The 24,412-nt window shown below is 37.1% G+C and overlaps 3 protein-coding genes across 4 annotated transcripts; 1 reads left to right on the top strand and 2 right to left on the bottom strand.

The window, feature by feature from the left end:
- Positions 1-1,485: 1,485 nt before the first annotated feature.
- On the top strand, positions 1,486-3,348 carry LOC103403698 (expansin-like B1). The gene is made up of 4 exons (XM_008342538.4): positions 1,486-1,796; positions 2,203-2,309; positions 2,492-2,806; positions 2,930-3,348. The coding sequence occupies exons 1-4, from the start codon at positions 1,661-1,663 to the stop codon at positions 3,125-3,127; spliced, it is 756 nt and encodes a 251-aa protein (XP_008340760.2). The 5' UTR covers positions 1,486-1,660; the 3' UTR covers positions 3,128-3,348.
- A 2,230-nt stretch (positions 3,349-5,578) lies between these two features.
- LOC103403697 (uncharacterized) lies at positions 5,579-12,961 on the bottom strand. Its single transcript, XM_008342537.4, has 12 exons — positions 12,483-12,961; positions 12,045-12,155; positions 10,892-10,987; positions 9,856-9,909; positions 9,542-9,687; positions 9,311-9,461; positions 9,094-9,231; positions 7,754-7,825; positions 7,595-7,668; positions 7,299-7,440; positions 6,020-6,098; positions 5,579-5,834 (listed from the first exon to the last, which is right to left on the bottom strand). Exons 1-12 carry the CDS (start codon positions 12,630-12,632, stop codon positions 5,737-5,739), a joined length of 1,311 nt encoding a protein of 436 aa, XP_008340759.2. The 5' UTR covers positions 12,633-12,961; the 3' UTR covers positions 5,579-5,736.
- Positions 12,962-13,672: 711 nt separating this feature from the next.
- On the bottom strand, positions 13,673-24,156 carry LOC103403726 (uncharacterized). Of its 2 annotated transcripts, XM_029100951.2 has the most exons (4): positions 23,920-24,147; positions 23,188-23,409; positions 15,190-19,127; positions 13,673-14,289 (listed from the first exon to the last, which is right to left on the bottom strand). In XM_029100951.2, exon 3 carries the CDS (start codon positions 19,087-19,089, stop codon positions 15,229-15,231), a length of 3,861 nt encoding a protein of 1,286 aa, XP_028956784.1. In that variant the 5' UTR covers positions 19,090-19,127; positions 23,188-23,409; positions 23,920-24,147; the 3' UTR covers positions 13,673-14,289; positions 15,190-15,228. The 2 variants fall into 2 exon arrangements, with proteins under 2 accessions (XP_028956784.1, XP_028956783.1); XM_029100950.2 differs by lacking the exon at positions 23,188-23,409 and having other exon boundaries at positions 23,920-24,156.
- Between the last annotated feature and the right edge of the window lie 256 nt (positions 24,157-24,412).

Raw genomic sequence — 24,412 nt, 5'->3', positions numbered from 1 at the left:
AGTGAGTCTGAATCTGATAGACGTACTCGGTCACTCGGCATGTCAGTGCGTTACAACCAAACACGACGATGGCTTTGGGGTTTCAATCAGTCCACTTGTTTATATCCCATAGCTCTCGGTATTTGACTCAAAACACCAATTAAATATCTCAAGGATAATCTACCAGTTCCCAATTGAAAGTCATTTCCACTCATTTAAATCATGTGACACATTTAAAAAAGTAATGGGATCAGTTTCTCGGCTATAACCTTAATATTGCATATAGGTAGCGAATCTAATTGTAAGACATGTATAAGACACGAATTTTAACATAACTGTAAAAACAACAAATGCAAATGACTAAACTAACAATTAAAGATCCATAACAAGTAAATCTAGCATAAACCGCATCCAAGCCCACATAACTCAAAACAACCAAAATTATAAATTAATCCATAACCCTAATTCATAACCATCCACACGAATTGAATTCGCGCTACCATTGAACTCTCCACATCTAGCAATGATCTGAGAATCTATAGAACAAAGGAAGGGTACGAAGAACAGTCAATCTCCAATGATCCAATTGCTCATACTAGCGGAAAAGAATCGTGTAATAGCAACTAGGAGTCATCACCAGACAATGTTGGCAAAAAATAAATGGGCAAGTCACACTGAAGTCTTTCAAATCGGCCATAGAAATAAAACTAGAGAAAGCAGAAAAAATTGGAGCAGGCATTCTTGGAAGGATTGGAACGAGGGAAGAGCAAAAAATAGGTGATTTGTATTGCAAACAAAGCAGAGCTCATACTACGTCGCCCCAATAGACTCGTTAATTGTTACTACAAAAACTAGAAACGGTCCTCATCCCCTCTCTGGAGGCTTTGGTTTTTATCTCTAGGAAAACTTCACCGTCATCGATCGTAAATTTTGTCTCTCTCATAACGCGATTAATTACAGCCATATAGTATGAACAATCATGCTCTTAAGTGTCTCAATTGTTATTAGTAATAATTTGTACGCAAGGTACATAAGTATTGGTTTTCGTCCAACCTACACAACTAGGGAGGAATAGACACAGAATGGTCCCAAATGTAATGATAGTTTAAGAACACCCTAACTTAATTAAACCTGCACATTCAAGGAACGAGAGAAAATGTTCAGCTCGGCTATTTGTGAATTATATAATATTCCCTCCACTAACACATAGTAATATGTTTTCATACATCCCATTTAAAATTGATAGTCTTTTTGATGAATTTAATAATGATAAGACGAGAGTTTACATTTGACAACTATCCCACTATTAGAAACAGTAATTTTTTTCCAAAATTATTGAGACTACGTGAGACGAGACTGGACTCAGACTTTACCTATCCAGTCCCGCCCACCAAACGGATCAACATCGGAGGCCCAACGTGAAAGTACACGTTATCAATCTAATCCAAAACTCCAGAGCTCTCCTATTTCTTTTGCACCCTGTAGTTCCAAAGTGGAAGAAAAGGTATGTACCACCTCAGCATGCACCCTCCCCCCTGCCTCGACTATAAATATTGGGACTAAGATACCTTTGCTCTCACAACCCTCCTAAACTCATTTGCTTAATCTATCTGATTATCGTCTTACTTTGCGATAATTAACTTCCTTGCATTGTCTAGGAAAAACTTTGTCACACAGAGACATGGAGTTTTTCCTTAAGGACATAACTTGGTTTCTTTGTATCATGTTACTGTTGCCTGCACTATGTACCTCTCAAGACGCATTTGTTTCCTCTAGAGCAACCTACTATGGTAGCCCAGACTGCTACGGGACCCCAAGTATGTGTAGCTTTCTTACTAATCGATGTTTACGTTCATAATATATTTGTGCGTGTGCATGACAGTTTTGTTGCTAGACTGTTAATCAAAAGCATTGTTCAAGTAGAACTGTTTTTGAACATGTGATTTTGATTGATAGCATGCGAAAATAACATATTAGCTTATCATGCAAAAGAAAACTATTAAATGTATAGTAGTGTAACATTCTCTACCAGACTTGCAACATGTTGACCATGTAAGTATATTTGCATTCTAGATAACTTCAACATTATAAAAGTTTAGATTTACAGTTTGATAACATAACCACGTTAAGTCATCAGATAGTGTGACAAAAGAATATTTCCATGCACATAAGTATATTTGATTATGATATATGCATATTCACAGTGGTATATTACTGATGCAGCTGGAGCTTGTGGGTTTGGAGAATATGGAAGAAAGATCAACGACGGTCAAGTAACCGCAGTTTCTGGGCTGTGGAGGAACGGAACTGGCTGTGGTGCATGCTACCAGGTACATCCACTTCCTCAAAGTTCTCAATAATTTAGTATGTGACGAAAAGAACAGTAATACTCATGTTGATTAGCACTAAGCATATACAAGTAATCATGCCGGGCGGGCTTTTTTAAATTAATCATATCGATAATTAACATAATTAAGTATACTGTAGTTAATAGTGAGTGTGGTTTCATCAGGTGAGGTGCAAGGTCCCTCAGCATTGCAGCAGTGATGGGGTAACTGCGGCGGTGACTGACTACGGCGAAGGCGACAGAACTGACTTTATCTTCAGCGCAAGAGCTTATGCAAAGTTGGCAACCAATCCAGCTTCGTCTGAGGTATTATTTGCTTCCGGTGTCGTTGAAATCGAATACAGAAGGATCCCTTGCAAGTTCTCTGGTAACAACATTGTGTTTAAAGTCCATGAACACAGTAAATATCCTCAATACCTTGCCATAGTCATTCAGGATGTTGCTGGGGTAAATGACATAACAGCTGTTGAGGTTTGGCAGGTAAAAATTCAACTGCAACTCAATATTTCAAATACAACTTACCATGTTATTGATATTTCGTAAATGTGATTCGTGTAACATTACTGGTCTGATTAAAAATATTTTTTACTTTTGTTGGGGCAGGAGGATTGCCAGCAATGGAGGCCAATGAGGAGAGCATATGGAGCAGTGTGGGACCTTCCAACCCCACCAATGGGGTCCCTTAGCTTGAGGTTCCAAGTGAGTGGCAGTGCAGAGGTGAAATGGGTGCAGGCAAACAAAGTCATCCCTGCTGATTGGAAGGCTGGGGCTGCCTATCAGTCGGACATTCAGCTCAATTAGGAGGACACTAATTTAATTACATGTTGATTAATATTATTGCTTTTTATGTTTAGTTGCTTGGCTTGGATTTGGTATAAAATAATTAGAAGTATTAATTATTGTATGATGCTGGTTAGGAACCAGTGCACTTGGCTTTGATTTGCCAAGGATTAGTGGGGTTCTGTACCTTCAGTTGGTGAGGTTATATAATATGAATGAATAAAGTTCCACCTTGTTGGATACTTTAAGCTTGCTTTATAAACAAAGTTTGTTATTGTATTATACCAAAAACTTTTGGAGTGCTCTCTCCGAGTATCTGGTACTTCGGGTGTTTTAACCGTTGAATTTTAATTTTTATATTTTCAAACAAAGATCTAACGGTTAAAACGCTCAGAATATGAAATACTCTGAAGTATTTTAAAAGACAACAAATAAAGATCAGCTATTTATATATATAATAAAAATAAGGCAAAACCAGAAATGCATAGATTGAAAAATAAAATAAAAAAACCAGATTCGTAAAGCAAAACATAGACGTACTCCTTTGAATGTAGAACTTCATTCGGATTGCTTAACCAGCAAGCAGCTAAACCGACTACCTTTGTTTTGACCTTGCTTAAGCCATCTCCTGTGGTTCAGGGCTAAACGTGGCCCGTGTCATTTTTAGCCTTTAATGAACCATGTAGCAAGATCTCAGATAAGATTTTGCTCTGCGCGGCACCTTGTCATGATTGAATCTTTAGCATTTCTCAAATATGGTTTTTCGAGTGACATCTGACAGTTCGTGAGCAACTTTCGAGATTTCTGAATAGATTTTTCTTGACGTGATATCTTTTATTATGATTGAATCTTTATCATTTTATTAATATGATTTTCGAGTGAAACGTGTCAGTTCGTAAGAAACTCTCTAGATTTTTTATTAAGTTTGTCTCGACGTGACACCTCTTATCTTTAGCTTCACGTGTGAATAAATGATGTGCATTGAGTTCCATATCCTCACTACTTCATATTCTTCCATTGCAATTTCTCTCACTACTTCATACAACTCTGATTTCAGTTCCAACTTGGATTATAAAAGAATATGAAGAAGACGATGCTTAGCTGCGCATAACGAGTGGAATGTCCAGCCATAAGAGATGACCTTATATCCATTTTCTCAAAGACATGCCATTTCAGTCTACTCAAGTGATCAATGACGGAGCTAGCATGGGTCATTGGTTGTCCTTGATCCAAACAACTTCAAAAGCTCCATATATGTTTGTTTTGTATATTGTATTTGACACCTATAAACACTTAAGGCAAATTAAATTACAACCTCCTCCTCCTCCTCCTATTTTCTTCTATCATATTTGTATTCCTTTTCTCTCTTGTATGAAATACTTTAGTCGAAAGCCTTGGCATCCTTCAACATCACTCTACAATATCATGTATATACTCTCAACAAGTCTACAAATAATAGTAGTTGTCGACATAAGTTAGCATAAACTTTTGGCATATGTTGACAAGAATTCTTAAATACCTACTAGGTGCTCAACGAAATGATCCAATGAAGCTTTTTTCGTTGTTATTATGACCCCATTATTTGAAAATCCTGACTACGCAACGATTGGGCTTATAATTAGAATTTTTATTTTATTCTTAGTACAAATGATATTTTTACACTAGGGTGAGGGAATAACTAGTCTCAAATTTGTCATCTACAAGATTCGAGCTAAGACCTTTCATTCACAAAGAAAAAAAAATACTACATGACCGTAGTACTAGTGACATTTAAAAATTATCATTTATGAAATTAGGTACAAAATTTTGAATCTAAATGATTAAAAATTGCAATGGAAGGTATAATTCGTAATCAAAACCTATTAATATTAGGAAAGATAAATTTCCCGATACAAAAATCTAGTTCGCACCCTTAGTTATGTTAAAAGGAAAAAGGGAAAATGAAGGGAAAAAGCATCGATTTGAATATTAGCAATAGAAATTTCATGATATTACTCATAGTTTTCGAGAATAACACACATGACACAGGCTCATCGTCACAGTAGTGTCCCATGTCAATAAATTGAAGAACGTGAATTTTTGTCCATGTTTTTATTTCATTAACACAAGACCACGTGGCTATGAACCCGTGTCATGTAAATTCTTGTTTTCTTCTCCTACACACCCCTTTTATTTCTAACAATCAAATTAATTAAACCAAACAAAATAAGCTGTCTAAATTAAACATGGATGTGTAAGGAGCGAAAGGACGAGTGATTAATATTTACTGTCATTGCAAAAGCTATAATTTTTATTTTTTCCCCCATGTTTATGCCTTTGATTACCAATGCATTGCTGCCCAACATGCAGGACAAAAATTTATATAGACTACAAAATTGAAACAATCTCTAAGTTGAGTGTTATTTTTGTGCGTCTAAATAACACTACTCTGTTTTAATCACACAAGAGGAGAACAAAGCAACAATACCAACATGAAGAAAAGAAAATTTCATTAAATGACCTCTAAAATCTAAATGAAGAGAAGACATTATCTATCTACAAGCTGAGAGAAAAATCCGCGAAACATACAGAAAAAAATAAATTGCTCATCATACAAGAGTAACAATCTTGCGAAGAAATAAACAACGTAATCATTCCAAGGACTTTAGGAGCCTAAACAGTGCCGCTGCTTCCCTAATCCGCGAGAACTCTATGCAAAAAGCTTGGACTTCGATGAAAAGATCCTTAACTGCAAAGACGGCCATCAACAAAAGTAAGCAACATAACGTTGAGATTAAAAACTGTTACTTCAACTGTTCATACAACAAATGTACTTAGCATCCCATTGATTGACTGTTTCTACATCAAGCATGCGTGTTCAATCAAAATCAAATGACCAATATAACAATGAATTGCAAGTAGAGAGTGACAGACCATTGATAATGTCGTTTCGGATAAGGCTCTGAAGAAACACGCAAACAAGTCTCACAAGTCTGTTCTGCATGTATTTATCCTGAGAGTAAAATATCCAAAACTGCTTAAGGAACATACAAAATAAGAGTTTGGTACCAACAAACAAAAACCATCATCTAATACCTTCTGACAGCGAGTGAGGGAGGAAGAAAGAATTATAATCAAAACAGACAGCTCATTTTGAGCTCGTGAAGCATGCACAATGCTACACACACATTGACAACTTCATAGCTTTACTTTATGGGAGGGTTTGGGAAAACCAAATAAAACCACGACGACTTTAACAAGTAATAGTTTACACTACAGTAAAAGCCAGCCTAATTGAAGAATAAAAGAGAATGCACATGTCCCCTTGCGCCTTCAACTAAGGAACCCTAACCAACCTATATTACTCAGTTCAATCAGCAAACACTAGCATGTTGTTTTGCATCACTTTCCTAAAAATGCAGGGCCCTAAAAGAACCTTAAATAGATAATCCCTCATTTGAACATCTTGAACGGAGAATAGGGGGAAGCAGGATTTTAAAGAAAGAGCGACAAATTTCCCCTGTTCAAGCAGGCTCACTACATAGCTTCTAAACCTCATCATAATAAACGTAATAGCTCCTAAACATTATTAGGATGAAATTGCAGACAGGGAAGTTACACTCAGGTAAGATAACAAATGTATTTGAAGCAATGCACTAGGTAAGAAATGTATTGCAAGATCAAACAGAAAAACATAGATGCATGAACACTTAAACAAGACGGAAAACAAATCTTATTATCACTCAAACTTAGTCTCCTCATTCGCATCCTTCAACATCAGAACGCCTCAACCCATCCTAAGCATCATCCTTGTGTTTATACTCTATTCCTTCCATTGACAAACCTTTATCCAATTAGATGGCATTTGCTGACATGGCATGGTTGGCATTGAAGAATGCATCACGCACACAAATCTTCTTCCTAACCCTAAACCCTAAGGCCACTGCACTGACACCAAAAGAAGCCACTGACCTAATAACCTACCACCATGCACATCCTTAACGAATCTAGCCAGCCTATTCAAAATTTCTCCTCCTAACAAAAATCTACCCCTTTTACTTATCTCCCAATTAGTATTATAGCATGGAACCATTAAAGGAAAAAACAATCTGAAACTCATTACAATTCAACTGTTTGCATCAAGACTTGAACTGTGCCTTTGAATCTTAGAATACTTATAACCACAGTCCAGAGGCAAGGTGTGAGCAAGTACCTTGATGTTCTCACAAGATGATATACAATTTGTTATGTACATGTGTATGAACCCGGAAGGAAGTTCAACTGCTGTAGTAAGCCTGTTCACCACTTCCATTGAGTGCAGACTCATGTCCATATTGACAAGCACTGTAAAGTATCTGTGGCCACAAACAAAATTTTTACAGAGCATAAAAACCTTGAAAATGAGGAAGTTTAAAGTTTACAAAAGAAAATAGGAACAGGTATAAAAAATAATCTCGTATTCTCTGTAGAATTAGACACGCAAGGTAATCATAGAAACTGAAGACATACCCTGCAATTTCAGGGGATTTTATCAGCTTGGTGAGGACTTCAACTGCAATAACGGGATTATTTTCCACCAATTCCTGAAAACAACAATTGAGGAATTATACAGGTATTAGATTAAATCATACTAATGTTGTTGACTGAGATTTATGTGACAACACTTACCGGTAGCTTTCTTGGTGTCAGCCCACAGTGATATACAAGTTTTGGGTCATTTGCCAGCTCCAACAAGACTTGCTGGACAAGGAAAGGCAAAGCATTAGGTCATCTCTTCCTTCAAAATGACTGACGTAAGATATAAAATCAAATAATATGAACTCCTCAGTTAAATGAAGCCATCAAGAACCCTCTATCGTTAATAATTTATTTTATCAAGTATATTATTTGCGGGATGGAGAATGAGACCATAGGGCAACCACTTTAGTAGACATGTCCAAGTGCCACTACAAACTGGACTATATCCCGGCCACATAAATTTCCCCAGATAACACTAAATTTAGAAACAACGCTAAATTCAAAGATGCTTCAAGGTATCATTTCTAATTGACTCCAAAACTCCAAAATCCTAACACTAATTCAGCTCTAGTTGATCTATACATATAAACCTTGGGGTCCAAACAGGAAGGGCCTACTTTCAAGTTTCAGCGTTTTGTTCTGAGGCCAGGCATCACTACGACTTCTAGCCTCACCAAAATCCTATAAAAAAAAAAATCATTCCATGGCTGGATTGGGCAACCAATATTCTAACCCTCCCCACTTAATAAGTTTGGGATTTGGGATGCCAAATCTCAGTATTGCTTAAGAGTCTTGTTGTACGTAAATCTTTTTCAGGTCCTCCAGAATCATCCCTCTCCCATTCTGATAATAAAGCCAATGCAAAATTGCATCAGTGGACAAGAATGAAGCCGAAAGGGTAGTCTCTCCCATAATGAAAAAACCACCTCCTCCTCCATTGAAAACTTTAAATTTCTTCCCAACCAATTCCATAAAAGAATAGCTATGACACAATAATTCCACAGAGCTTTTGCCCTTTTTCCACCAACACAGTACTTCTCAACAAATAATGAAACACATGCCCAATTCAACCTCGCCTTGATAAAAAGGTTATTCCCCATTGAAAATAAGGTACCTCAGCATTCCAAACCAAGTAGGATGGGCTTGGTATGGGCAAAGATGGTTCATCGGTATTATTCCCCCCCCCCCTTTCTTTCTCTCTTTGCTTTCTAGTGCAAAGTACTGCCCCATTCTCATTATATTATACTATTTGATTCATGCATATACCACAACCATGAAATGACCAACCCAACAATGGTTCATACACTAAATCCTAGGACCCACATTAATAAAATGCTAGACGCATAGCATATGACTTGACTAAATGATATGAAAAGATTCATTCAATCAACATTAGGACTGATACATAGAAGTATAAATGCATTTTTAATATCATATTGCTTAAGATACATCAAATATATGAAGGGTATAAAGTATATACATGTCGGCACCTCTTGTTGTGCAGGCGCAAGTGGTCCCTTTAAAGCTTTTGCAATCAAGTACCTGACAGCTGCCCCTCTGCTAGTATCAATACACATTCCATCATCCCATAAAAGTTCATGATTGTCCACAGGGTTAAGCCACACTAGCTGAAACATGTTTGACAAGTGAAATCAAGTAAACAAGTAAGCCCTATAAATAATCAATAAATATACCCCTATGTCTTACTTCATCATTCTGAACTGGGAGCCTAGGTGGAATAGGCCTGTTCCAGTGAGGACCTAACCCTTCCAGCGCTAAATTGGATAGCAAGCCAAGCACCGTCTCATCTCTATCTCCAGATCCAATTTTAGGTTTTGCTCCAGTTTGTATATCAAACCTAGACCATGATTTTTAATGTCATATGGAGAAAGAGAAAAGAAGACACACAAAAAAACTATCTATTGTTCAGGGTCGTACTCTAATGAGTTAACATCACAACCACGAGGAACATCAGGGTCTGCAACCACATTTCTGACGGAAGCATCCTTGAATGGAGAAATAAATCGTTCTGGATGGACTTTATCAGCGTACTGCTGCTGCAACTGTTCATGTTGCGGAAATGCCTGACAGTGAGGACAATTGAAAGATATCTATTATAACCATAGACTAAGAATGTTTCTCAACACTGTTAAACAAAATCCCTGAATGCAGTGTGGATCCTGTGTAGACTTGAAAGATTACCAACTGCGAGTGTATTTAATAGTAAAATATACATAGGTCACATAACTTACATGTACTGAAGGATCAAAACTTTTGATGTACTCTGCAGCAGACTGTTTAAGAATCTGAAACAGACAATTCTCCTTCAGATATACATAATCTTGAAGAAAAGCATTCAAGATAAGATGATGAAGCAGTAACTAAACAAAGTAATAAAGCCGCTGGTTACAGTTCACTTTGGTGTAGTAAAAATGGTTTCTAATACTAACATTTCATTTAAATGTACTTCGAATTTATCAAAGCCAACAACTAATAAAACAACCAATCCCACATATAAAAGCAAAACTTGAGCAGATAATAAACAAGACTTCAAAGTGTCCTGATGGGGTTTTCCTTTCCTGATGGAATTATTGAGAAAATGAAAAGTTGGTATGAATGCTTGGTAGGATATAGGAAATTCAGGTTCTCTATCTAACAACATTTGTAATTTTGAGAGAAGAATCCACGAGAGAAAATAATCTTACAACAATAACCTACATAGGACCAGCACAAGATGAGCTTTTTTTATCAAAATTTGATGAGCCAACAGCTGCAAGATAAAACTTCAATTTCAGACATCCAAATTTTGATTTGCTTTACAAGAGATAGCCATATTTATAAGCTTCAAATAGAACTCGGTGATTCCAAAAAATACTAGAAAGCTTCCTTAAAATAATAAAAGACTCATTAAAATTAGGACTTAAAAAACTAAAGGTTTTTCTAAGATCCAAATGCATTGACTCTTAATACATACACAATAGATTCACATCCTGACTTCTTTATCTTTTTTTATTGAACATTATATGCCATCTGCAATATCTTCGGACCAAAAAGGCCTTATGCTTTGACCCAGGCCAACAGGCATAGTCTTAGTCAGATTCATTGTAAATTTGCAATGCTAATTTAGCAACATTCCTTGGGGGGGAAAGAAAAAAAAAAAAACTCAAAAATTCATGTTGGTTTGCAGTTTTGTGTCACAGGTACAAACAGAAAAGCAAAAGTTTGTAGAATTATATCAACAACATAATTCAGCTTAACGAATCAAAAGAGTAAAAAATAATGGAGTACCTCTTTGCCATCACTAGAGCCATCAGAGCCAAACAGCTGTAATAGCTGCAGAACAAGTGCCCTCTCATACTTTTCGGCTTCGACATCACATGCAGCCTGCAACCCAAGCATAAAAAGCTCACATTAACAAATGATGAAGTTTCTTTAATAAGAAAGCAGATTATGATGTTATTGTACTATAGTATCAAGAAAGCAACTTTAGTGCCAAATAAGCTGTTAAGCGTAGATTCAACCTCCTGTCATTTCAAAGAATGGTCCGTCGCTTAACTATTGCTTCAAATTGGTAACAGAATCATAACAAGTAGAAGAACTATAAAGAAAAATATTGATAAATTATTTGAAACCACAAGCTCATCAAAGTTTTCATACTTCCATGTTTACATTCTCTATGTTTACTGTGATCTAGTAATTTCTTCATATAGAAATCTGAAACTGATCGTAGGCGTTATCAGCCCCGAATTGAACTAAATGGCCATGTAGGTGACCAGATCAAACCTAAAAATCTAGAAATTATGGCCTTCAAACCATTTTATTCAGCTCTTGCCAGTGTCTTAGTTGAGTTGAGTCCTTTCTTTTACATATATCATAAGAGTATTTCTTTTTTGTTGAGTGATTTAATTTATAAGAATACGATAAACCCAACAACTCAAGTGATTCAAGTATCAAAAAGGTGAAAGATCAGCATTAGATCTATTACACATATTAAAAACCGATGTACACATTGGGGAAAACCAAAAGGAAACAACAATCAGTTTAGTTCCTAATTTAAAATTTGACTGAATCTTAAACGATGAGGCAGATAGCATACACGAAGGTAAATTCTGGACATGTTTCATATCTTAGTTGTGATAAAGATCAACATTGCGATGGGTAAATTCTGGACATGTTTCATATCTTAGTTGTGATAAGGATCAACATTGCAATGGGGTTGATATCATGGTAAATGATTCAAAAGAGCCCTTTCGAACAAAAAGTGAGGTTCCTTGCAACTTTACGTATCTTGGTTGCAACATGTTGCAACATGCATAGCATATAGATACAAGAAACTGATGTCAATCAGATACCAATCATCCTTTGTGAACAACAAAGCAACCAAGACTAAACCAAGACTAATGAATTACCAATTCTTGAATGAAAAAAGCGCAATGCTTACGTTTATAAGTAAATTAATGAACGGATTTGCAGAAGGTTTCTGGGATGAATAGGCCTGCTGAAGAATAGCGAAGGCAATCAAACGCTGAGTGGAGCTCAGCATCTTCTTGTCCTGGGAATCGCACCAAACTTGTTAGAATCCCACATCACAAAAATTATGCCACACAAAAGCCAACATCTTTAACACATAAAACCATAAACACAAATTCAGTTGATATCCAATTGATGTCTCCACTCTTGGGTATCCATAATCATACATGCAAATTATTAAAAAAAAAAAACCAATAATTGATACCCAAATCCAATTGCACATAAACCCTAACACAGCCCTGATGGTAAGGGATTTAGGGTTTTTCCTCTAATTTTGTAAAGAAATGAAATTGGGCACCTCTCAATGTTTGTCCTAAAGCAGGCACCAAAGAAAGAGAGAGAGAGAGACCTGTAAAAGAATGGAGAGAGAGAAGCAGGGAGTGAATTGGCGGCCATGAGAGAATGTGGAGTTGAACTCAGAGACGATCTCTTCGATCGGGCGCTGCTCTGCTCTCAGCAGTCCAAACACCACCTTCGATTCTTCAAACCCCAGCTTCATCTCCTAGCTTTTCACCAACACCCTCGCAGACACACTCGAAAGGAAGACGAAGAAAACTCTTTTTTCCTATTTCTTTTTTATTTTATTTTTATTTTTCAAGTAGGAGGAGGAAGGAAGAAAGAAAATCTTTTATTCTCAATCTGCGCACTGAATCTGTTCAATCTGGGGCCTGTAAACGGGTCGAATATGGTTCGGATTGTCCTATATTCAATCTGTTAAATTATGATATGGATTGGAATCCGATCATCCGACCCGATTTATTTTCCTTGTATAGTTATATTCTCCTCAAATTCAAATCGAAATCATATCGAAAGGGAAAAATATCAATTATTTGGTTCAGTACGATTCTGTTTAAATTTATTATTAAACTCATACAATTTAATTTACGTCGATTTCAATTCGGTTTCAGTTGGTTTACGGTTTCGAATACTAAAGTAGAACAAAAATACTAGTTTCTTGGTTTCACAGGTTTGTGTTCCTACCAGAATTATGGGTACGTAATATGGAACCCAATCACCAGTATCCAAACATTGCATTTATGCTTTCCTGGCTACGAAACACTTAATACAACCATTTCCATTACAATCGAATAATAAAGCATTTGAAGCAACGGTGAGAATAGCTCTATCCCAAAATTGAGATTTCCGAAATTTTGATTTGGAATCGGTCTTGAAATTGGGAATATCGAAAATTTCGGTTTGGGAATCAGGACTAAGGTTTTGGTTCGGTATCTCATACCGAACCACCCCTAGTTATATCCTTCTCGGAAACCTTCGACTCTTCCCTCTCATTACTTTAGGAGTGGGCATAATGCAGTTCGGCTCGGTTCCACCTCAAATCCAAATCGGAATGGAAAAATATCAATTGTTTGGTTCGGTACGATTTCGTTTAAATTTATTATTAAACCCATACGATTTGGTTTACGCCGATTTCAGTTCAGTTTATGTTGGTTTACGATTCCGAATACTAAATCAGAACAAAAATACTAGTTTCTTGGTTTCACAAGTTTGTGTTCCTACCAGAATCATGGGAACGTAATATGGAACCCAATCACCAGTATCCAAACATTGCATTTATGCTTCCCTGGCTACGAAACGCTTAGTACAACCATTTCCAGTACAATCGAATAATAAAGCATTTGAAGCAACGGTGAGAATAGCTCTATCCCAAATACGCTATCAGAAATCGATAATCCCACACTGGTGATAGCATCAGCAACAAAGGACTAATTAATTGGATTTTCGGGATACTGAGAGTATACGTCTCCAGTAGGACTAATTCTTGGGGGTGAGGCCACCGTATGCGGCAGCGAACTCACAAAGAGAGAGTCCTACCATCTAACTATTGACAGCCAACGTCGGCGTCACCAGCTTCAATCCGAAGCACAATAACCAGCTTTATTGAACTCAAGACTCAAGACCTGTAAGTGTGATTACAAGGTCCACGAAGCCAACCACAAGCTATTCGAATCCGCCTCCGAAGGCCCATCCTTCTCGACTTCTCTCCCGCCCTTTCGTTTTTCGGATCAAAATTGTTTGAAATGTAAGTCTTGCACCATGGCATGAGCCCTTGGCCCTTGAAAAAATACTGTTGTCAATGCAAGCTCCTCGTCTGCAGATGTTTCAATATTCACCCAGCAACTTACCAACACTTTAACCTGCAAGTTAATCATGCATGCTCTGTTAGAAATCAGAGTGCACGACATTAACTAGTAAAAAATGAAACAAAAATGCACATTGAGTATTTGCAAACTCTCATATACCAGATTATAACCATCTTAAACAATAGAACAAAAGCTGCTTTGTCACATAACAATTTAACAAAAATATAACTTTCCCATGCGGTTTACAGAATCGATCCCTTTTTTTCTTTGCACTTGTCAGTACCAAATGTCCTTGGTTTCGAACTACTATACTTTACTACTGATTTACTTCAGGTCACGGTGACCCTATTATTTTGAAGACGAATCCTCCATTTTGTTTTTCTTATTGTACAAGCGACAGGAATGCAACATATGCAACCTTGGACTGATGATACAACTATGTCGTTCAGTAGGAACTGAATCCTAAATTCAACCATTTGTACCGCCATGCTACAAAGGTGATGGTGAAATGTATTTGGCTTGCCACTAGATAAGGCACATAAGATTGTACTATGTTCAGAGATGATGCAGAACTATCAATAAGTGCAATAATAATATATGATCACATGATACAAATGGCTAGTTCTTTAGGTAAAACAAAGAAAGAAAAACAAACTATTAATTTAGTTGTATGTTCAGTTTGAAGGGCAAAACCCACAGGCCGCACAAATGCACACACGAAACACGTACACACAGAATTACATTTAGATGCGTGTGTGAGTAGCTGCATACAAAATGGAAGGCAGGAATCAACGAAGAATATAAAAATAAACATGGGATTAAGAAATCACCTCTTTTGAGTAACCATAAACACATACACATGAAATTACATTTGCATACATGTGCGAGTAGATGTATACAAAAGAGAAGGAAGGAATCTAAGAAGAATGTAAAAACACGTGAGCAAGAAATCACCTCTTTCGAGTAACCCAGAATTCTCCTCTCAAGTCTGCCTCAGTACAGCCTGCCAGTACAGTCCAGCGAACCACAATAGCAATTCTTCTTCTTTATATTGCCATTGGAATCATAAACCGAATCTATCGTATAATTGTAATGGTAAGTCAACTCTTGCATCGGGGGAATGTCTTCAGCGGCAAAGAACATAATGTGAGGAATTCTATTGTCATTGTGATCGTAGAGAACATCTTGGGCATAAAGATTAGGGGAACAACTATGGTTAATAAATCTTCCCACATTTCCATAGTTTGCTGCATCAATGGTGAATTTACCATCGTCCACAACTTCAAAAGAACTTGACAGCGCATCGGGCACAAGGGTTGAAAGTTCATCCCAAAGATTATTGTCATTGTAGTTATTCCCAATATCAAACAGATACTCATCATAACCAATTCTTTCTTCAGCTTTGTCCTCTTCAAGGAGCTCTCCCATATACTCACATATAAAACTTCCTGAAGGAATGTAATTTAGTGATCTCAATCCCCAACCCCTTGATTCTGTTTTAAAAATTTGAAGCTGAAATTTGATACCATGTTGACCAACTCTATTGTAACAAGACGGAGGGCACTTGCAAGAAGGACCACACTCATACACAAGGGGCTTTACTTCAACAATAGCACCGTCGAAGTTATACGGGATCTCACCTCCGTTCTGAACTGCACAAGAACATTTCTCAGAATCTGAGCATTCAACAATACAGCTGCAACCCTTGAGAGGAATTGGACGGCACCAATCAGGATATAGCATACTAGTTACATATACAAATGTTGGAGGTTTCTCATCATCTATGGTATTCACAGCAGAAACAGGAATTAACTCTTTCCCTAGTGAAATATCATCAATGCAGAGACCTTCCTGAACTTGAATTATTTTGGACTTCTTCACTTCTTTCCGAGCAAGGTGTTGGTCTCGAATTTTGTCCAGTTGAAACTTGAAAACAAGCTTACCATGAGACCCCAATTCCTGCCAACGTTTCTTTACCAAATATAGTCCATCATATACATACGTCTTACTCTTTCCATCTGAGGATTCAGAGCCACGAATCACTCTAACAGGGTTCCTTTCATGCAGACTATTATCCAAAGCAAGGTTTCCCCGTTCAAGCTTCTGATCTTCAGGTTCCTTATTAGTCTTCATCACATTTCCTCCTTGGCCTGTATAAATCAAGGAATTTGAATCATTCAAATCATCAGCATAGCCACCAGATGCAATGATACTAGTTGCAAGGATCTTGCCACAATGATTCACATAATCTATACCACCCTGAGTCAGCCGATGAAGGCCAACAATAGTAAGTTCCACTCGGTTATGAAACTCATCACCAACTTCAACTCCTGGGACAGCTCCAATGTGTTTGCCCATATTTACATATTTTCCCTTATCCCTGAGGATCTTTAAAGCTGAATAATCAATTTTTTGGCGAGAAATTCCTCCTTCCTTTGACTTACCCTCTTCCTCCTGCAAGAGCTTCCTACAAAGAGCCTGGAACAGATGCAATGTCTCCTTCACCGTGTGTCGGTTGACAATTGCGTTGTTCTCATTATTTTTACTAGTTGCACTACTAGGACTAAACAGATGAGGGGATACATCTGAATAACATGATCTTGGAGTCACATGAAGATCCTCTGGGTCATGCTCGAGAGAATACTCCTCATCCCAGAACAGACTTGTACCTTGATAAGCACTCTTTCGTGCTTTACGAAAAATCTTCTTTACAGACTTTCTTCCAATGTCTGAGTCAACTTTTGTTGACACAGTACTAGATCCTTCCAGTTGGCATTTCAAATCAAGTTTGTTTTGTTCGCTTTCACTTGTACCACCTTTTGCTTTGTGCTTGGAGACCCTTTTTCCCTTCCTCCACGGACAATTAGATGCAGCCATCAAACCCAGCACAACCACTGTATCTGAAGTAAGTTCCGAACTTTCAAAATCTTCTTTGTGCAATTGGTTATTATAATAAGATACTTCCAAACATGTTTCACCCAGAGTCTCCTTCGCTTGGTATACCACCATCTCCTTCCCAACTTTCTCCTCTGAATGTCCAACACCCCCCATGCCTTGGCATCCATTGCTTTCTTGAGAAGGTTTACTTTCACTTGCACCATCTTCTGGTTTACGCATGGAGACCTCTTTTCCCTTCCTCCATGGGCAGTTTGACGCAGCCATCAAACCCAGCACAACCACCCTATCCATAGTAGGTTCTGAAATTCCAAGAACTTCTTTGTGCAATTGGTTATGATAATAAGATACATCTATACATTTTTCACCTGGACTTCTCTTCGCTTGGTATACCACCATCTCCTTCCCCACTATCTCCTCTGAATGTCCAACACCCCCTATGCCTTGGCATCCATTGCTTTCTTGAGAAGGTTTACTTTCACTTGCACCATCTTCTGGTTTACGCATGGAGACCTCTTTTTCCTTCCTCCATGGACAGTTTGACGCAGCCATCAAACCCAGCACAACCACCCTATCCATAGTACGTTCTGAAATTCCAAGAACTTCTTTGTGCAATTGGTTATGATAATAAGATACATCTATACATTTTTTACCCGGACTTTTCTTCGCTTGGTATACCACCATCTCCGTCCCCACTATCTCCTCTGAAAGTCCAATATCCCCCATGCCTTGGCATCCATTGCTTTGTTGAGAGGGTTTTCTTACACTCACACCGCCTTCTGATTTACGCTTGAAAACCCCTTTTCCCTTCCTCCATGGACAATTTGACGCAGCCATCAAACCCAGCACAATCTCACTATTCGATGTAGGTTCCAAACTTACAAAATCTTCTTCGTGCAATTGGTTATTATAATAAGATACTTCCAGACATTTTTCACTCGTACTTTTCTCTGCTTGGTATACCTCCATCTTGTCCTCCACTTTCTCCTCTGAATGCTCAACATCCTTTGTGCGTAGACATCCGTTACTTTTTTGAGAAGGTTCAATGCATGTTTTTCTTGTACCTTCCAAAACCACGTTTATCTTCGAATTTACTTTATATTCATCTTCTCTCTCCATTTTTTGTACAACATGCCCATTGCAATTTAGTTGAACCTCGGATCCACTTATTTCTAATACATTCTCTACATATTCACTCTTGTGAAACTCTTCATCATAGACATCCTCACATGTTTGCTTCACATCGGTCTTCACTGTGTTCAATGATGATGGTTCACCATCGATAAGCGATTTTTCTTGACCAAATTTCCTCACTTCCAGGGAAGCATTTCTTCCACACAGAGGAGGTAAGTCACGAACGGCTGATATTTTTCTTCGAGGAGGATATTTTTTAACTGCAGTCTTCTCCAGAAGATTGCATGTAGAAATAGAGATGGATCTGTCAGGTGGTGAACAAATATTTCTATCAGGCAGAACTGCAACTATCTCCTCCTCTGGCGCAGCAGCACCAAGCTGATGTTGGATCTTCAACGAATCATATATTTCATGCTCTAAGGCTGTTAAAGATTCAACTGTCTCACCAGTACTAACATCGTAACCACTAATCAAAACAGTATCATCTACCTGACCAGTTGAGGGCATCAGATTTTCAGCACCACGTCCGTCACCATATTTACCCCCACTAACCAAACTTTCTGTCAGAGCAGTCAATAAAGTACCCACAGAAGCGGCCTCCTTATCAGGTCCCAAATTGCTTAACTGACCAAATCGTCCACACCCCGGGGGAAAATCACGAACAGCGGAGATTTTGCGCCTCTTTAACTTAGGTGACTGCGTACGGATAGAGCACTCCCCATTAGCCATGGGCATACGTACTAATCTTCCCTCAGAATGACTATCATTAACTGAAGCAATTCTTCTAGATGATTCCAAATATTGCAGTGTCTCTACGATCCCCATTCCAACTCCGAAACCACTCTAATGAAATGCCCAAAAACCTAAAGCCACAATAATCAAGAAAAACAGAATCGGTCCCAATGGTCCAATAAAGAAAGTAATTATCTACAAAATCTCAAGTAGACACAATTATCACTCAAATATAACTTGCCTCGCTAGTGTAAAATATGCACTTAGTATAATGCATTACACCACGTGATGTAGATAAAGTAACCAGAATTTAGAATATAAAGTTCTAGTACACTAGAATATAATAAATTTTAGAAATAAGTAAGATTATTTGAGCGTGCAACGTTGCATTCAACTCAAGAAATGCATGTAGTGTGATGTATAAATGGTGTAAATTGTTTGAAACACAACACCAATGATTTTTTTTACTCCACAAATAGCTAGTTATACGTAGAGATAGTTTAGGTGGGAACCAAAATATAAAAGAGTCTCAGTACCAAAATAAAAGAGTAGAACAACAACAAAGCCTTTTCCCACTAAGTGGGGTTGGTTGTATGAATCCTAGAACGCCATTGCAAACGGTTCTGTGCCATGTCTTCCGTTAGATCCAAGTACTCCAAGTGTTTTCTTAGAGTCTCTACCAAAGTCTTCCTAGGTCTTCTTCTACCCCTTCGGCCCTGAACCTCTGTCTCGTAATCGCATCTAATGGTTTTCCTAAAAATGGCCGCCACTAGTATTACCATCTAATGGTTTTCCTCATCTCACCTTTGATGTTTTCCATCCCAATAAAACAACTAAAAAACAACAATGGGGTATATACTCGAAATATTAATTCATTGGAATATTAAAAAAATATGGTGGAGTTTAAAAATCTAAAAGTTGTTTGGAACTGCTTCTATATAAAACATCATTTTCATAATACAAGCAAAATAACTACTCAAACTGTGCTAAGGCGAGCGAAATGGTTTGAGAGGAAGACCTTATCCACCACCACATCAATCCACCATTTTCCTTCTATATAAAACATATTATATCATACCTGCCTTTGTTATAAGTGCTTTAACAAGAAATACCTTAAAGTTTTATTAAAAGTTTTTATGGCAATGATTTTATGCTTTTGCATAAAACCCAGGTCTAACCAGTTTGGACTGCTCGACCGAACATAAAAAGTAACTTATAATAAATTTTGGTTTTGTGGTTTTTAGTTTCTTTTATGTGCTTTTCCTTGTACATTTCTCCTACATCTCTCTCACCAATCACAATTCTTCCTCTACTCTTCTAAACCCTAGTACAAAAGTGAAAAACAACAACAACAACAACAAAGCCTTATCCCGCCACGTGAGGTCAGCTGTATGAATCTAGATGTGCTCGGTTTTGCGCCAAGTCAACCATAACTACACCATATCAACTTAAGAAGCCCATTTTCTTCACAAAAAAACTAACCCCAGAAAACAAGGACGGCAAAATAAGATACAATACAGCCTCTCCAAACAACAAAACATTCATACATTCGATAATCTAGGTCACTTTCCAGCAGTTTTTCAGGTTCCAATACCGAAATAGAAACCGAAATTCAAAGAACCAAATCTAATTTTCAGCCCAACAAACAAATGCAGTTGCAGTTGAAACAACCAAGAAATGCATGTAGTTTAATATAGAGATAATTTAGGTGGGAACCCAAAATATAGAAATGCATGTAGTTTACTCCAGAAATAGCTAGTTACACATAGAGATAATTTAGGTGGGAACCCAAAATATAGAAGTCTCAGTACCAAAATAAAAGAGTACTCTGCTTAAATTCTCCCTTGTAGATTTAAAAACAGAACGAATCTAATAGATTCCATCTTTATACTCAAAATAACATGGTCCGTTCCCTGAAATTGTAAAAGACAGATAGATAGAATGCTATTGAACCAATCTGGCAGCAACTAAAAGTTAAAGAATCAAAATCAATGTAATTAAAGAAATGTAGTGGTTATAGAAAAATTGACCGCAAAAGATAGTAAAGAGGTGAGAATTACCTATCAGCAAAAGTGAAGAGCCGATTTAAGGACAAGGGAACTGTGAAACCAGACCGATAGACAAGCTATGTACAATTAACCAAATAAGTTCTTAATCAGCGGTAGATGGATTATGACCTGTGCAGATGTAATGCCCGAGATATAAAGTTTGGTCTCTGTGATGCAAACAAAGACTAAAAGAATCCACAACTATTGGAGCGGTAGATGAGTTTGACGGATTGAAGGTGCTTAGTAAGAATTCTGATTCGATGACAGATTAAAGATGTTTGGTTGGACGAAATTTGAACACTTTTGGAGTAACAAGATTAAAGGTGAAAAGAATGGCAAGCAGTTTTCAGGGAAGAACAGATGATGGGTCTAATCAGTGTAGTTTTTAAACCCCCTAGCTGATCTTGTTTTTCAATAGACTCTGGTGTTATGCAAACAGTTAGGATGTTGATATGTGAATATGCTGAATAATAAACGAATGCAAAAATATTGTGAGGTTCGGCTAACTTTGCCTACGTCCTCCTGTGATCTCTTGGGAGAATCACTAGACTATGGACAAAAAAAGAATTGAGTAGAAGAACTTGTTCAAACCCCTCTGCTAATCCCCAAAACTTTGCTCTAGGCCTCTCTACCACTCTTGGCTCCCTATCCTTGTGTGTCCTTGCTGTTTTATATGATGTTCTTGTTAATAAAAGGACTCCCGACAAGCCTATTTATAGTGCATAGGTCATGGGTTATATGCCTTACCAGAATAGGATTCCAAAATCCTAATAGAATAAGAAAAGATAATTTAATTCCCAATCCTAAACTGATATGGACTTGGATTACTGAGAAAAAACTGATTTTCTAATTCTAATGGGAAATCCTGTGCGCACCTCTCCTTACCCAAAACCAATAATCTTTATAGGTGATTACGAGTAACATAAACAAATAGAAAATAAAAAAAACTTCAGAACCAAAATAATAAGTTACATGGGAAGAATGTGTAGACTCGGTAGAGAAATTCCTGAATAAAATTCTCAATTCTACAAATTTAAGCATGAAAAATGTTTTCGCCCCATCAAAGACATCAACAATAAATAGGGTTTCACAGTTGTTGGTCTAGCCATGTAAACAGTTGGGGGAACTTGCAATGTAATTAGGACGAGAAGGACCTTTTCCATGAATTTCGGAGTACCAATAAGGTTCATAGACATCTATAAGCAATTCTTTTATTCACAATTTGGAGTTGGTGGTGGTTCCCAATCTATTGATGAAAGCAGGTGGTGATTACATGTGATGGTTGCTTCCCATAGATTCTTTCTTATATGTCTACCTTTTAGCTTATTGCACACATTGTAAATGAAAGGCTTGGGGGTTAGGGTGTCGATATGAAACAGCTTCATCACATCCCACAATAAAGAATTCAAGAACGAATTCCTATATAAACTACTGCTTCTTGGGTTGGCCAGTGATTTAATGCTTCTGCATAAAACAGAAAATTCTATTCTGTTTGGACTGCTTGACCATTTGATCCAAAAAATAAAAATGCAATCAGAAAAAGATTTTACACTAATCAAATACGAAACATAAAAAGTAACCCAATAGCCTGTTAATAAAAAGCTACAGATCAGCATCATAGATCATATGAGATTCGTATGCTTTTTTATTCTCAGATCCCAAATAACAACTTAAAAATCCAATCTTGTTACCTGGCAAAAAATAATCTTAGAAAGGACAATATAAAAACTAGTATATAATAAGGACCCATTTGATGAGCTATAGAAGAGTGGAGGAAGGACGGTGAGAGACAGTTTTTGGTTTCTCTAGTACAAAAAAGAAAACCACAAACTAGAAACAAAATGGTCATCAAATAGGCCTTCAATTTAAGCACACAACAAAATATCAACTTAAGAATCCCATTTTCTGTCATAATAACTAACCCCAGAAAACATGGAAAGCAGAATAAGATATAATGGAACCTCTCCAAACAACCTAACATTCATACATAGGATAATCTAGTAACGGTTTCCAGTACTTTCTCAGGTATAGAAACAGAAATGGAAATTCAAAGAACCGAATCCAATTAACAGCTCAGTAAGCAAATGCAGTTGCAGTTAAAACAAGCAAATGAAAACATAATCATAAATCAGACCATATTTACCTGAGTATCTTCAAGTATGAACAGTTTCAAAGTGTCTGATTGAAATGGAAAATTCATATATTTATCAACAGGAATACGGGAGGACCAACAAACAAGTGATGCCTTTCTTTTTGTACTTCTAAGTGTCCGCCGCTCTTAATAGTTGAAAAATGAAACCAAGATGGTATGATTTGTAAATTGATTGTGTTTCGAGGTCGAAATGGAGATTTGGAAATGTGTACACTGCAATAATGTTTGGACAACAGATTAGAGAGAGGTAATGGCAAATGCAAAGCAAATGGTTTTGTACTTTGCTTGTACATTTCTCCTACATCTCTCTCACCAATCACAATTCTTCCTCCACTCTTCTAAACCCTAGTACAAAAGTGAAAACCACCAACAACAACAAAGCCTTATCTCACCAAGTGAGATCGGCTGTATCAATCCTAAATATGCTTGGCTTTGTGCCAAGTCAACCATATCTACACCATATCAACTTAAAAATCCCATTTTCTTCATAAAAAAAAACTGACCCCAGAAAACATGGAAAGTAGAATAAGATACAATACAGCCTCTCCAAACAACCTAACATTCCTACATTCGATAATCTAGTAACATTTTCCAGTACATTTTCGGGATCTAATACTGAACTTCATAGAACCGAATCTAATTTACAGCCCAACAAACAAATGGAGTTACAGTTGCAATTGAAACAAGCAGTGGAAAACATAATCATAATCCAGATAAAATTACCTGAATACATTCGACCATGAACAGTTTCGGAGCGTCCCACTCGAATGGAAAACTCATATGTCGACGGAAAATACGGGAGGATCAACAAGTAACCGATTCGTTTCTTCTTATCCTGAGTGATCCGCCCGCTCTCAAAACTTGAACCGACGATGGCATGACTCGTAAATTGATAGCTGTTCGAGGTCGAGATTTGCAAGCGAGAATTCTTGGACTCCTTTCGTGTAACGTAATCAGAATAGAAGGAATTAAGATGAGCGGAATTGAAATAATCCGAATCAGATTCTTGTTGAAACTGTTTACTTAAATATTTAGGAATCGGAATAGAAATGAAACTAAGTTGTTTACTAATTTAGCTGAATCGGAATATAAATTAGTATGATTACTAAATTACCCTTATTTTTTTGGTTTGTTTGTTATTCTATATTTATGTCTAAAAACATTTTTATTTATTTAATTAAAGTAAGGTTAAAATGTCTATTATTGATATTTTGTG

This window comes from Malus domestica, chromosome 04 (genome assembly GCF_042453785.1).
Source record: "Malus domestica chromosome 04, GDT2T_hap1".
Classification (NCBI taxonomy): domain Eukaryota; kingdom Viridiplantae; phylum Streptophyta; class Magnoliopsida; order Rosales; family Rosaceae; genus Malus; species Malus domestica.
The sequence above is the reverse complement of the archived record's forward strand: the minus strand, read 5'-3'. Positions and strand labels throughout refer to the sequence as shown.